Source organism: Heteronotia binoei, chromosome 6 (assembly GCF_032191835.1).
Source record: "Heteronotia binoei isolate CCM8104 ecotype False Entrance Well chromosome 6, APGP_CSIRO_Hbin_v1, whole genome shotgun sequence".
Taxonomy (NCBI): Eukaryota; Metazoa; Chordata; class Lepidosauria; order Squamata; family Gekkonidae; genus Heteronotia; species Heteronotia binoei.
Window position 1 is genome coordinate 145,013,839 of NC_083228.1, and position 14,492 is coordinate 145,028,330.

At 48.8% G+C, this 14,492-nt stretch overlaps 1 protein-coding gene across 1 annotated transcript in view; it reads left to right on the forward strand.

Moving 5' to 3' along the window:
• The first annotated feature begins 8,881 nt into the window (after window positions 1-8,881).
• LOC132574389 (lipoma-preferred partner homolog) overlaps window positions 8,882-14,492 on the forward strand; it is a 116,886-nt gene continuing 111,275 nt past the window's right edge. The window contains exon 1 of the mRNA XM_060242752.1: window positions 8,882-9,055. Coding sequence (XP_060098735.1) covers window positions 8,882-9,055 — 174 coding nt within the window. The remainder of the gene's footprint in view (window positions 9,056-14,492) is intronic.

Here is a 14,492-nt window from a genome sequence, read left to right on the forward strand (position 1 = left end):
CGGGGGGGGGGGGGAGGTTTATTTAAAAGGTCTTTGCAATATAACATACAAGGTGCATAAAACGGTAAAAGGGGTGAAGAGGAAAATAACCAAATGTCCTAACGCGTCTATCTATACAGTCCCTACTCTAATACTAACACTTACCCCCTTGGGTAAGGGCCTTTCCCCTGCTTCAAGCTCTCCAGGCTACAGCCTGCCTCCAGCTCAGCCTTCCAGGGAAAGAACATCCATTTCCTGGGCTTGGCCCTTTTATCTTCTCCTCCCAGGCCCCACCCCTCTTTGGGCCAGTTTCCCTCCAAACCCTTTGCTACCCAATCAGAGGGACAGAACCTGGGAGATGTAGGCTTTTTCCAGTAACTTCTAGGCAGGCTTCCCTGGGGCTTGCAGGCCTCGCGAAGCCCAGGATCATGACATAAACGTATAGCAGGGACGGGGGAGAAATACAGCTTGTGTCTAGGGTTGCCAAGTCCAATTCAAGAAATATTTGGGGACTTTGGGGTGGGGTCAGGAGACTGTGGGGGTGGAGCCAGAAGACATTGGAGGGTGGAGCCCCTCCAGAGCCCCAGATACCCGCAGATCAATTCTCCATGATTTCTTATGGGAATAAATCTCCATAGAGAATAATAGAATCCCCAGCAGACATTTCCCTCCCCTCCCCCCACTTTCTGACGACCCTGAAGCAGGGGGAGGGCCTCCAAACCGGGGGATCCCCTACCCCCACCTAGGGCTTGCAGGCCTTGCTAGGCCCAGGATCATGACATAAACGTATAGCAGGGAAGGGGAGAAATGCAGCTTGTGTCTATGGTGGAAGTTGTCTTTGAGTGCAAGTCTTCCGGATCCCCACTCCTTCTCCCCTGCGCCGCCTTACTTCTCAAATGACAGCTCCTGGCTTGGGTAGCCAGAGGCCTAAGGCCTTGCCAAGATGTTCCTAAGGATGCCAGCCAGATAGGAAATCATCTCATAAGTATATTGGATGAGATAAGTACTAAGAAGCCAGACAGCTTCTTGGCCCCGACTTCTTCCCCCTGCGTGGAGAGCAGGAGTTGGCCTGCAAATGTTATTGCTGATTGTCCCCTGGGTCGTTGGCAGTGAAACATGCAAGAGCGTTGCTACCGAGAGCAAGTGCTCCTTCCAATGGAGAGACTTCAGTGGTTTCTTTGGGGCTGGGTTAACCAGACAGCTGAGCTTGCTCTAGCGAAAGTCAAAGAATCATGGAGTTGGAAGGGACCTCCAGGGTCATCCGGTCCAGCCTCCTGCACAGTGCAGGAAACTCACAAACACCTCCCCCTAAGTTCACAGGATACTCGTTGCTGTCAGATGGCCATCTAGCCTCTCTTTTATAACCTCCAAGGAAGGAGAGCCCACCACCTCCCGAGGAAGCCTGTTCCACTGAGGAACCACTCTAAGCTCACAAACACCTCCCCCTAAATTCACAGGATCTTCATCGCTGTCAGATGGCCATCTAGCCTCTTTTAAAACCTCCAAGGAAGGAACGCCCACCATCTCCCAAGGAGGAAGCCTGTTCCACTGAGGAACCGCTCTAAACTCACAAACACCTCCCCCTAAATTCACAGGATCTTCATCGCTGTCAGATGGCCATCTAGCCTCTGTTGAAAAACCTCCAGGGAAGGAGAGCCCACCACCTCCCGAGGAAGCCTGTTCCACTGAGGAACCGCTCTAAACTCACAAACACCTCCCCCTAAATTCACAGGATCTTCATCGCTGTCAGATGGCCATCTAGCCTCTGTTGAAAAACCTCCAAGGAAGGAGAGCCCACCACCTCCCGAGGAAGCCTGTTCCACTGAGGAACCGCTCTAAACTCACAAACACCTCCCCCTAAATTCACAGGATCTTCATCGCTGTCAGATGGCCATCTAGCCTCTGTTGAAAAACCTCCAGGGAAGGAGAGCCCACCACCTCCCGAGGAAGCCTGTTCCACTGAGGAACCGCTCTAAACTCACAAACACCTCCCCCTAAATTCACAGGATCTTCATCGCTGTCAGATGGCCATCTAGCCTCTGTTGAGAAACCTCCAAGGAAGGAGAGCCCACCACCTCCCGAGGAAGCCTGTTCCACTGAGGAACCGCTCTAATGGTCAGGAAGTTCTTCCTAATGTTTAGCTGGAATTCTTTTGATTTAATTAAATAAATAAATAAATAAATTTTACATTAATTCCATCACATTGGTTGTGGCCCAACCTTCTGGGGCCACAGAAAACAATTCCGCCCCATCCTCTAGAGGACAGCCCTTCAAGTGCTTGAAGATGGTGATCCTATCACCTCTCAGCCGCCTCCTCTCCAGGCTAAACATGCCCAGCCCCTTCAACCTTTCCTCATAGGACTTGGTCTCCAGACCCCTCTATATGACAGCCCTTCAAGTACTTGAAGATGGTGATCCTATCACCTCTCAGCCGCCTTCTCTCCAGGCTAAACATGCCCAGCCCCTTCAACCTTTCCTCATAGGACTTGGTCTCCAGACCCCTCTATATGACAGCCCTTCAAGTACTTGAAGATGGTGATCCTATCACCTCTCAGCCGCCTCCTCTCCAGGCTAAACATGCCCAGCTCCTTCAGCCTTTCTTCATAGGACTTGGTCTCCAGACCCCTCAGCATCTTCATTACCCTCCTCTGGACCCTTTCCAGCTTGTCTAGATCTTTCTTAAAATGTGGCCCCCAAAACTGAACACAAGACTCCAGGTGAGGTCTCACCAGAGCAGAGTAAAGTGATATCAGGAGGAGGAGGTGGAACTCTCAGAAAGGTTCAGGAGCTGTGCTCCTGTGAGCTCCCACGGAATCCGAGGCCTGCTTCTACTTCCTTTCACAGCACCCCCCCACACACACACACACTGGAAAAACTGCCCATATATGTGAGGGCAGGTTTGCTGTAATTTTTTTAAAAAGTAGCTGAAAGTTTTCCCAATTGCTCTCTTACGCTTTTTGCGTTCCCCTTTACCAACAGCTCTGCAGTCCTCTTCAAAGAGGCTCACGGGACTCCTCGTGTAGGAAGGTTGTGTGTGTATGCGTATGGCAAGGGTGTCAAACTCTTTTGTTATGAGGGCCAGATCTGACATTAATGTGTGTCATAAAATGTAATGTCGGGTAGAGGAGACATAAACTTTATAAAGGACACAGCTAAATGCAATTAAAGGTTTGTTAAAACACTAAGCATAAAGTATGCTTAAAAGATTAGCACCCACGTTTATTTAACAGTCTCTGATGACTCACAGCTCTTGCTCTGAATTATTGCATCAAAAACTGGAGACAATGTCTGCAATGCAGCAGTCTTGAGTATGCTGTTCAGGTGTTGCTCAGGTGCGCATTTGTAAGTCGCAAACCTACTTTTGATTGATGGGCATTCATTACAGAAATCTCATGGTCAGTGCTTGGAGCCTGAAGCCCAGGGGGAAACATGAAATGGCCGGGCATCGCGAGCTTTTGTGCATAAGCTGCTTCATGTGATGCTGTGCAATTGAGAGAACCTGGCAAAGCAAACTATTCCTCCTGCCTTCCTCCCCAAGGAGGGAGCCTCAGCCAATGGAGAAAATAGAGGCTTTGCTCTGTAGCTCCTGTGCGATTGAGCAAGCCTGGCCAAGCAAGCTTAATGCAAAAGGAAGCAAAAGCGAGAAAAGGAAGCAGACGACAGTGAGTTGCTCATAGGCCTGGTTGGAGCCCTCCGGGGGCCTGGTCCATCCCTCAGGCTGCACACCCCTGCTTTGGAGAGTGGGCTCGAGGGCATGGTAGCACACTTAAGTCTCCCTTCCCTAGGCTCCATCCTTCCAAATCTCCAGGAATTTTCCAATCTGAAGTCTGGGTTGCCAGCCTCTAGGGGGTTGTTGAGTTCTCTTGGAGTAACAACTGATGCCCAGTTGACAGAGTTCAGGGCAGTGTTTGGGGAGGGGCAGAATCTGAGTGGTGTATAATGCCATAGCTCCGGTGCAATTGAGCAAGCCTGCAAAGCAAGCTGTGATGCAGAAGGAAGCAAGAGAGAGAGAAGAAAACATATGGCGGTGAGTTGCTCCTGGGCCTGATAGGAGCCCTCCAGGAACCTGATCTGGCCCTTGGGCTGCACGTTCGATACCCCTGGCATATGGGATAACCTTACCATAAGAATTTCTAGCAGTTCCTAGAGGTACCGTGGTAACTTCTGGGCAGCTCTAGGAACCATCAGGAACTCTATGGTCATTCGTTCGATTTTAATACAATCAACAACCAGCACAAATCAGAAAAAAAAAATTCAAAAGCTAAAAGGGAAAGTTACAATGCTTACAAAATATTCAAATATCTCATAAGATAACAGTAGGAAATAGGGTATATAAAATAGGGTACATGTTTGTTTGTTTGTTTTATTATATTTATATCCCTCCCTCCTCTATCGGGATCAGCAATTAATAGCAATTAAAATTTGACTCCAAAACATAATATATCTTTGCGAACTTGAGATGCAATTGAAAAGGACCTTGCACAAAGACCTGTAATCTGTGTGTCATGAGCCCTGACAAGGAGGAGCTCGAAGGGTTAACACACCTGGAAGAGTTGCCAGTCAGTTCCTCTGCTGAACAAACAGCAGCGGGCCTATCAATCACTCTCCAGGCACCAGTATCAGCTGTTGACGATCAATCTCCTCCAAGCTCTCCTCCTCCCATCTCAAGAGTTCAAAGCAGACTCTGGAAAGAACTTTCAGAGCAAAGACATGAGGCACGCCGATGCTTCAGATCTTTCAGCCCTGAGTTCTAGCAGAGTCACTGCCATCCAAGGAGCAGGCTGATTGAGACTTCCATATAGCTCCCACCCAGGACCTGGAAACCTTGTGGAAGCAACAAGTCTATTCTCTGGCTTGCATCCACGCTCCTTCCTGATTCCTGATCCTGACCTGCTTGATTTCCTTGGCACCCTGACCTTCTGGCTTTTGGACATTGACTTCTGATTCTGGTTTGTGATTCTGCATTGGTGACTTGGCTTCTGCTTGACTTCCTGGACTTTGACCTTGGGCTGGCTTTGGACTCCTGCCTGCCTGCACCCAGAGAACGTGACACTGTGGGCTCACTTCTGTTAGAAACTTTCTAGTGACCTCAAAATTACAAAGACTGGAGCGGCCCTGAAATCTACTTATTAAGGGACTAATTAACCTTGCCCGTATCTCCTGGTAAAATTGGCACGAGAGGAGAACATGTTCAATAGTTTCGATGACCCCTCATTCATAGGGATCTTTCTTAGGGACCTCTGTGGTCAAAAACAGGCCTGTGGAGAAACGCCATTTTAGTCAAGGTTGGTGCTTCATTGGGAGGGAAAACATGAAACTGCGAAGCAGGCTTGGGCCTAGCCTTCCCCTCACTCCCCCCTCCCTTCCAGAGCCAAACCAACAACTCTAGGGGGAAAGCCTCCTAGAGAGGCAGGAAGTTCTTTTGTTCTTGGCATGTGTTAGGCAGGAAGAGAAACCAGTTCTCAGCTAGCACTCAATGGAGAAGGATGTGAGCCTGGGAGCTCCTGCCTGGGGAAGAGGCCTATTTACACAAAATGAGGCCCCCAGGAAGCCAGACAAAGTAAGTCATCCAAAAGGCAGGGCGTGTTTAGATCAGGGACAGTAGGATGCGTTTATAACCACATTTCCTTTGTCATGCTGTTTGCTGTGCGGGTGCTGTGCTGTGTAACCTTTTACAAGCAACTGTTTTTGTTTTGTTCTTCTGTTCTTTTCTTTTGCTCTTTTAATTAAATATTTTTGCTGTTTTAAATGCTGGCAGTCCATCTCTGTACCACATAGATCCCCAAACCGCTTTAGACCATGCTGTTTTAAGAAGGGGGCCCCGGGGAAGGGGGAAGGCATGCAGTTGGATAAGGTGCCAATCCTCCAGGGGTGCCCCAAAGAAGTGCTGAGGTCTCTGTGAAACCCAAGTACAGGGTGGCAGAGGACCTTGAGGCCTGGCCTCATAGCTGGAGAGGGGGATTGGGAGTCCTGTTGCTCTCAATCTGAACCCCTAGACTGAGCAGGTGGTGGCAGCGAGCCCAAGGGGCAGGAGGAGAAATAGCTCCCTCCAGAAGTTGGCGACTCAATAGGGAGCTGACGGGACCGGGTCTGAAGGCAGAATCGGGCCGGTTCCGTCACAAGGCCTCAGATTCATTGGGAGCTCACAGGAGCACAGCTCCTGAACCTTTTTGAGAGTTCCTCCTCCTCCTACCAAGAGTTCCGCGTTCTTTGAATAGTAGGTACATCTGCATAGCAATCCCTGGATGAGCTCCACCACCTATTTTTCTACAAAGTGACCCCTGGTCAGAAATTCCTGTAAGCGGATGAGGCCTTATTTTCATTTTTAATTTGTCTGCTAGGAACATTTTTAATTTGTCTGCTAGGATCCGGGAAATTACAGGCCAGTCAGTCTGACTTCAATACCGGGAAAGTTGGTAGAAACCATTATCAAGGACAGAATGAGTAGGCACATTGATGAACACAGGTTATTGAGGAAGACTCAGCATGGGTTCTGCAAGGGAAGATCTTGCCTCACTAACCTGTTACATTTCTTTGAGGGGGTGAACAAACATGTGGACAAAGGAGACCCGATAGATGTTGTTTACCTTGACTTCCAGAAAGCTTTTGATAAAGTTCCTCATCAAAGGCTCCTTAGAAAGCTTGAGAGTCATGGAGTAAAAGGACAGGTCCTCTTGTGGATCAAAAACTGGCTGAGTAATAGGAAGCAGAGAGTGAGTATAAATGGGCAGTCTTCGCAGTGGAGGACGGTAAGCAGTGGGGTGCCGCAGGGCTCGGTACTGGGTCCCATCCTCTTTAACTTGTTCATAAATGATTTAGAGTTGGGAGTGAGCAGTGAAGTGGCCAAATTTGCGGATGACACTAAATTGTTCAGGGTGGTGAGAACCAGAGAGGATTGTGAGGAACTCCAAAGGGATCTGTTGAGGCTGGGTGAGTGGGCGTCAACGTGGCAGATGCGGTTCAATGTGGCCAAGTGCAAAGTAATGCACATTGGGGCCAAGAATCCCAGCTACAAATACAAGTTGATGGGGTGTGAACTGGCAGAGACAGACCAAGAGAGAGATCTTGGGGTCATGGTAGATAATTCACTGAAAATGTCAAGACAGTGTGCGTTTGCAATAAAAAAGGCCAACGCCATGCTGGGAATTATTAGGAAGGGAATTGAAAACAAATCAGCCAGTATCATAATGCCTCTGTATAAATCGATGGTGCGGTCTCATTTGGAGTACTGTGTGCAGTTCTGGTCGCCGCACCTCAAAAAGGATATTATAGCATTGGAGAAAGTTCAGAAAAGGGCAACTAAAATGATTAAAGGGCTGGAACACCTTCCCTATGAAGAAAGGTTGAAACGCTTAGGGCTCTTTAGCTTGGAGAAACGTCGACTGAGGGGTGACATGATAGAAGTTTACAAGATAATGCATGGGATGGAGAAAGTAGAGAAAGAAGTACTTTTCTCCCTTTCTCACAATACAAGAACTCGTGGGCATTCGATGAAATTGCTGAGCAGGCAGGTTAAAACGGATAAAAGGAAGTACTTCGTCACCCAAAGGGTGATTAACATGTGGAATTCACTGCCACAGGAGGTGGTGGCGTCCACAAGCATAGCCACCTTCAAGAAGGGGTTAGATAAAAATATGGAGCAGAGGTCCATCAGTGGCTATTAGCCACAGTGTGTGTGTGTGTGTATATATATATATATATATATATATATATATATATATTTGGCCGCTGTGTGACACAGAATGTTGGACTGGATGGGCCATTGGCCTGATCTAACATGGCTTCTCTTATGTTCTTATGTTCTTAACTGCGTGGCCCCCACCCCCACTCTCTTAGTCCCCGGTTTTTGCCCGGCGATCAGCTGATCATCAGCCGGAAAGGACTGCAATTGCCTGGAGGTCTCCTGCCACAAGCGGGCAGCCGAGCCCCCTATTTTGTTCTGGAGAGCGGAATCTGAATTTCCTGGAGGCACTCGGTCTCCCTTGGCGCCGAAGTTCCTCGGCTTGGATGGCGAAGCAGGATGAAAACAGGCTTCAGCTACAGCTCCTCTGGTCAGAGCCCCGCTGTGTCTGATGGCTAATGGTCCCCCTTGCCTTCAGAGCAATTTAATACTCAAACCACCGGATCTGCATGTTCCCTTTGTGCTGGCTTTTTTTTCCCCTCCTCCAAAGAGATAAGCAATCTTCGAGAAATGCCCGGCTAGAAGCAAAACAGTCTCAATCTAGCCTTAATCTGCATAATGCGGCTTTTCAGCACAGTTTGATACAGAACCGGGGGGAGGGGGTTGGAAGCAATTGCTTCCTTTGAGGTTTTGTTGAAATCGTAGCACTCCAGTGCTTTGGCATTCTTGCTCAGGGTGCGGAGAGGTTTTTTTTTTATCAATTGCAACAATCACCTTTTGCATTTGCACCAAAATCACAGTCTCCTTCTTTTATGAAGTTCCCAGGAAATAAGAGAAGAGGAAGAGATTGGATTTATACCCTGCCCCTTCACTCGAAGTCTCCGAGCGGCTTGCAGTCTCCTTTCCTTTCCCCTCCCCACAACAGACACCCTGTGGCAGGGCTGAGAGAGCTCTCCCAGAACTGCTCTTGAGCAGAACAGCTCTGAGTTATGACTGACCCAAGGTCAGTCCAGCAGCTGCAAGTGGAGGAGTGTGGAATCAAATCGGTTCTCCCAGATAAGAGTCTGCGCACTTAACCACTACACCAAACTGGCTTTGGAGGGCTTGCCGAAGACCGCATTTGGGGAACACCCTTCCCCACCAGATGGGGCTCTGCTGGGGTGGTACAAGTGGCCCACCCAGTCTTGCTGAATAAGCCAGAGAAAGCGAAATGGAGGGAGTGGCATGGCATTCGTAGCAGAAGCTGCAGCTTCCCAGTTCTTACAAAGGCATTGTCAGAAGATGGCTCAGCAAAAGCAGGCATCAATCAGCATCCTGAAGGCATCATCAGAAGATGGCTCAGCAACAGCGGGCATCGATCAGCATTCTGGACCAGAGACGAAAGGAGCACTTTCCTGCAGCCCACCTGTGGAAAATCACAGGACCTCTCATCCCAAAAGGAAAACTCGGATGCCAGTGCTTTGGCATTCTTGCTCAGGGTGCGGAGATATTTTTTTATCAATTGCAATAACCACCTTTTGCATTTGCACCAAAACCACGGTCTCCTTTTATGAAGTTCCCAGGAAATAAAAGAGGAAGAGATTGGATTTATACCCTGCCCTTCACTCGAAGTCTCAGAGCGGCTTGCAGTCTCCTTTCCCTTCCCCTCCCCACAACAGACACACTGTGGTAGGGCTGAGAGAGCTCTCCCAGAACTGCTCTTGAGCAGAATAGCTCTGAGAGTTATGACTGACCCAAGGTCAGTCCAGCAGCTGCAAGTGGAGGGGTGCGGAATCAAACCCGTTTCTCCCAGATAAGAGTCTGCGCACTTAACCACTACACCAAACTGGCTTTGGAGGGCTTGCCGAAGACCGCATTTGGGGAACACCCTTCCCCACCAGATGGGGCTCTGCTGGGGTGGTACGAGTGGCCCACCCAGTCTTGCTGAATAAGCCAGAGAAAGCGAAATGGAGGGAGTGGCATGGCATTCGTAGCAAAAGCTGCAGCTCCCCAGTTCTTACAAACTGGGCATCAATTAGCATCCTGAAGGCATCATCAGAAGATGGCTCAGTAACAGCAGGCATCGATTAGCATCCTGAAGGCGTCATCAGAAAATGGCTCAGCAACAGCAGGCATCGATTAGCATTCTGAAGGCATCATCAAAAGATGGCTCAGCAACAGCAGGCATCAATTAGCATCCTGAAGGCATCATCAGAAGATGGCTCAGCAACAGGAGGCATCGATCAGCATTTTGGACCAGAGACGAGAGGAGAGGCTTCCTGCAGCCCACCAGTTTAAAATCACAGGACCTCTCCTCCCAAAGGGAGAACTCGGAGTCCAACTTCCAAGTTTTTTCTTCCTCTCCTCCTTGTGCCCAGCAGCTGCCCTCCTCTTTCTCAGGATTCCAGAAAAAAACAAAACCTTAAGAACATAAGAACATAAGAGAAGCCATGTTAGATCAGGCCAATGACCCATCCAGTCCAACATTCTGTGTCACACAGCAGCCAAATATATATATATATATATATATATATATATATATATATATATATATATATATATATATATATACACACACACACACACACACAAACACTGTGGCTAATAGCCACTGATGGACCTCTGCTCCATATTTTTATCTAACCTCCTCTTGAAGGTGGCTATGCTTGTGGCCGCCACCACTTCCTGTGGCAGTGAATGCCACATGTTAATCACCCTTTGGGTGAAGAAGTGAAGTACTTCCTTTTATCCGTTTTAACCTTTCTGCTCAGCAATTTCATCGAATGCCCACGAGTTCTTGTATTGTGAGAAAGGGAGAAAAGTATTTCTTTCTCTACTTTCTCCATCCCATGCATTATCTTGTAAACCTCTATCATGTCACCCCGCAGTCGACGTTTCTCCAAGCTAAGGAGCCCTAAGCATTTCAACCTTTCTTCATAGGGAAAGTGTACAAGCCCTTTAATCATTCTAGTTGCCCTTTTCTGGACTTTCTCCAATGCTAGAATATCCTTTTTGAGGTGCGGCGACCAGAACTGCACACAGTACTCCAAATGAGACCGCACCATAGATTTATACAGGGACATTATGATACTGGCTGATTTGTTTTCAATTCCCTTCCTAATAATTCCCAGCATACACCCCCGAGAGTCTTCCCCAAGTGCCTAACTGACCGTCTCTGCTTCTCCAGGGCAGTCACCTCGGCCTCAAGGGTACGAACTCGTTCCCTGAGGACCAGGAGCTCCTTGCATCGAGCACACACCCAAGACTTCTGTCCTGTGGGCAGATAGTCATACATGTGACACTCAATGCAAAACACTGGAATGCCCCCACCCCCCTGCTGGCATTCTACCTTCATGATATATATATATATATATATATTTTAAAATATACAGTCCTCTTTAAATGCTGTTGTTTAAGTGGCTCCCTTTCTGGCTCCCCTTCTGGAGGGTCAACTTACCTTATAGGGAGAACAGGGAAATCAGGGATCTGGGTTCCTGGTCCTTAGGGAGCCCCTAGGCGAAGAGCCACAGGCCAAGAGCCCTTTAGCTCTCGCCCTTCGGCTCGCGCCTTTGGCAAAGCGCAGCTTAAAATGCAAAAAGGGTGGAGCAGACCACTCCTAAGCAATCATCAACAATCACTCTCAATCTCTTTCACCTTTTGCCCACTCAACAAAACAAAGAGCAGTTCCCCAGCTATCAGAACTTTTCTCAAACCTCTACCATCAAAAGGCCTTGCTCAAACCTCTACCATCATGGCAAATGAATTCAAGTACCTCCTCCACAAATGTCGAGTTTGGAATAATGGAACAGATCTATAAGGAAAGGGAACAGCAAGATACAAGGCCTCTAGCACCTTAGAGATGGCAAGCTTTTGGGGCAAAAAACCTTTGAGAATCAAATATACAAAGGATGCCTGATGAAGGCAGGTTTGACTCTGGAGCGCATAAGAGAAGCCATGTTGGATCAGACCAATGGCCCATCCAGTCCAACGCTCTGTGTCGCACAGTGGCCAAAAAACCCAGGCCCCATCAGGAAGTCCACCAGTGGGGCCAGAACACTAGAAGGCCTCCCACTGTTGCCCCCCCCCCCCTGAGCACCAAGAATACAGAGTATCACTGCCCCAGATAGAGTTCCAACAATATACTGTGGCTAATAGCCACTGATGGACCTCTGCTCCATATGTTTATCCAGTCCCCTCTTGAAGTCGTCTATACTTGTAGCCGCCGCCACCTCCTGTGGCAGTGAATGCCATGTGTTAATCACCCTTTGGGTAAAGAAGGACTTCCTTTTATCAGTTCTAACCCGACTGCTCAGCAATTTCATGGAGTGCCCACGAGTCCTCTCAGCCCCACCCACCTCACAGGGTGTCTGTTGTGGGAAAGGAAGATAAAGGAGATTGTGAGCCACTCTGAGATTCGGAGTGGATGGCGGGATATAAATCCAATATCATCTTCTTGTGTCGTGAGAAAGGGAGAAAAGGACTTATTTCTCTACTTTCTCCATCCCATGCATTATCTTGTAAACCTCTATCATGTCACCCCGCAATCGACGTTTCTCCAAGCTGAAGAGCCCCAAGCGTTTCAACCTTTCTTCATAGGGAAAGTGTTCCAAACCTTTAATCATTCCAGTTGCCCTTTTCTCCACTTGTTGGTCTCTACGGTGCCATTGGACTCGAACCTTGTTCTTCTAATACAGACCAACATTGTTGCCCCCCGAAACTATAAATGTAAACAGCTAGATATCATCCAGCACCTTAATTACCAACAACATTTCCTGAGTATAAGCTTTTGAGACACAAAGCTCCCTTCTTCAGGTGCAGGAGCGTCGACTCTCGAGAGTTTATACCCCCCCCCCCCCCCCGTATCTTATTGGTCTCTAATCTCCTCTTGGATTTGAACTGAGCTCTTCTACTGCTACCCTCTGAAAATGTCAGAAAGGGAGAGGTTCTTAAAAGAAGATATTGGATTTATATCCCGCCCTCCACTCCGAAAAATCTCAGAGCGGCTCACAATCTCCTTTCCCTTCCTCCCCCACAACAGACACCCTGTGAGGTAGATGAAGATACTGGATTTATATCCCGCCCTCCACTCCAAAGAGTCTCAGAGCGGCTCACAATCTCCTTTCCCTTCCTCCCCCACAACAGACACCCTGTGAGGTACATGAAGATATTGGATTTATATCCCGCCCTCCACTCCGAAGAGTCTCAGAGCGGCTCACAATCTCCTTTACCTTCCACCCCCCTACAACAGATACCCTGTGAGGTAGATGAAGATATTGGATTTATATCCCGCCCTCCACTCCGAAGAGTCTCAGAGCGGCTCACAATCTCCTTTCCCTTCCTCCCCCACAACAGACACCCTGTGAGGTAGATGAAGATATTGGATTTATATCCCGCCCTCCACTCCGAAGAGTCTCAGAGCGGCTCACAATCTCCTTTACATTCCTCCCCCACAACAGACACCCTGTGAGGTGGGTGGGGCTGGAGAAGGCTCTCCCAGCAGCTGCCCTTTCAAGGACAACCTCTGCTGGAGCTATGGCTGACCCAAGGCCATTCCAGCAGGTGCAAGTGGAAGACTGGGGAATCAAACCCGGTTCTCCCAGATAAGAGTCCACGCACTTCACCACTACACCAAACTGGCTCTCTCTTCTTAGCTCAGCGATGAAGCCCCTGCTTTGTCTGGCTTAAGCTCCAGGTTTAACTCCCCAGTGCTCCAGTTAAAACAGGGTCTCAGGTATAGAAAAGCACCCCTCCCAATCCTGGCTTGGAACTTCTGGGATGTCTGAAGAACTTCCTGACCGTTAGAGCGGTTCCTCAGTGGAACAGGCTTCCTCCTCTGGAGGTGGTGGGCTCTCCTTCCTTGGAGGTTTTTCAACAGAGGCTAGGTGGCCATCTGACAGGGATGAGGATCCTGTGAATTTAGGGGGAGGTGTTTGTGAGTTTCCTGAATTGTGCAGAGGGTTGGACTAGTTGACCCTGGAGGTCCCTTCCAACTCTATGGTTCTATGATTCTGATAGAGCAGTTCCTCAGTGGAAGAGGCTTCCTCCTCGGGAGGTGGTGGGCGCGCCTTCTTTGGAGGTGTTTCAACAGAAGCTAGATGGCCATCTGACAGCCATGAAGATCCTGTGAATTTAGGGGGAGGTCTTTGTGAGTTTAGAGCGGTTCCTCAGTGGAACAGGCTTCCTCCTTGGGAGGTGGTGGGCTCTCCTTCCTTGGAGGTTTCTAAACAGAGGCTAGATGGCCATCTGACAGCAATGAAGATCCTGTGAATTTAGGGGGAGGTCTTTGTGAGTTTAGAGCGGTTCCTCAGTGGAACAGGCTTCCTCGGGAGGTGGTGGGCTCTCCTTCCTTGGAGGTTTCTAAACAGAGGCTAGATGGCCATCTGACAGCAATGAAGATCCTGTGAATTTAGGGGGAGGTGTTTGTGACTTTCCTGCATTGTGCAGGGGGTTGGACTAGATGACCCTGGAGGTCACTTCCAACTCTATTATTCTAGGATTCCTGACCTCAGTGGAACAGGCTTCCTCAGGAGGTGGTGGGCTCTCCTTCCTTGGAGGTTTTTAAGCAGAGGCTCGATGGCCATCTGACAGTGATGCAGATCTTGTGAATTTAGGGGGAGGCATTTGTGAGTTTCCTGCATTGTGCAGGTGGTTGGACTAGATGACCCTGGAGGTCCCTTCCAACTCTAGGATGCTAGGATTCCTGACCTCAGTGGAACAGGCTTTTTCAGGAGGTGTTGGGCTCTCCTTCCTTGGAGGTTTTCAACAGAGGCTAGATGGCCATCTCACAGCGATGAAGATCCTGTGAATTTAGGGGGAGGTGTTTGTGAGTTTCCTGAATTGTGCAGGGGGTTGGACTAGATGACCCTGGAGGTCCCATCCAGCTCTATGATTCTATGAACCACAGCCAGTGGAA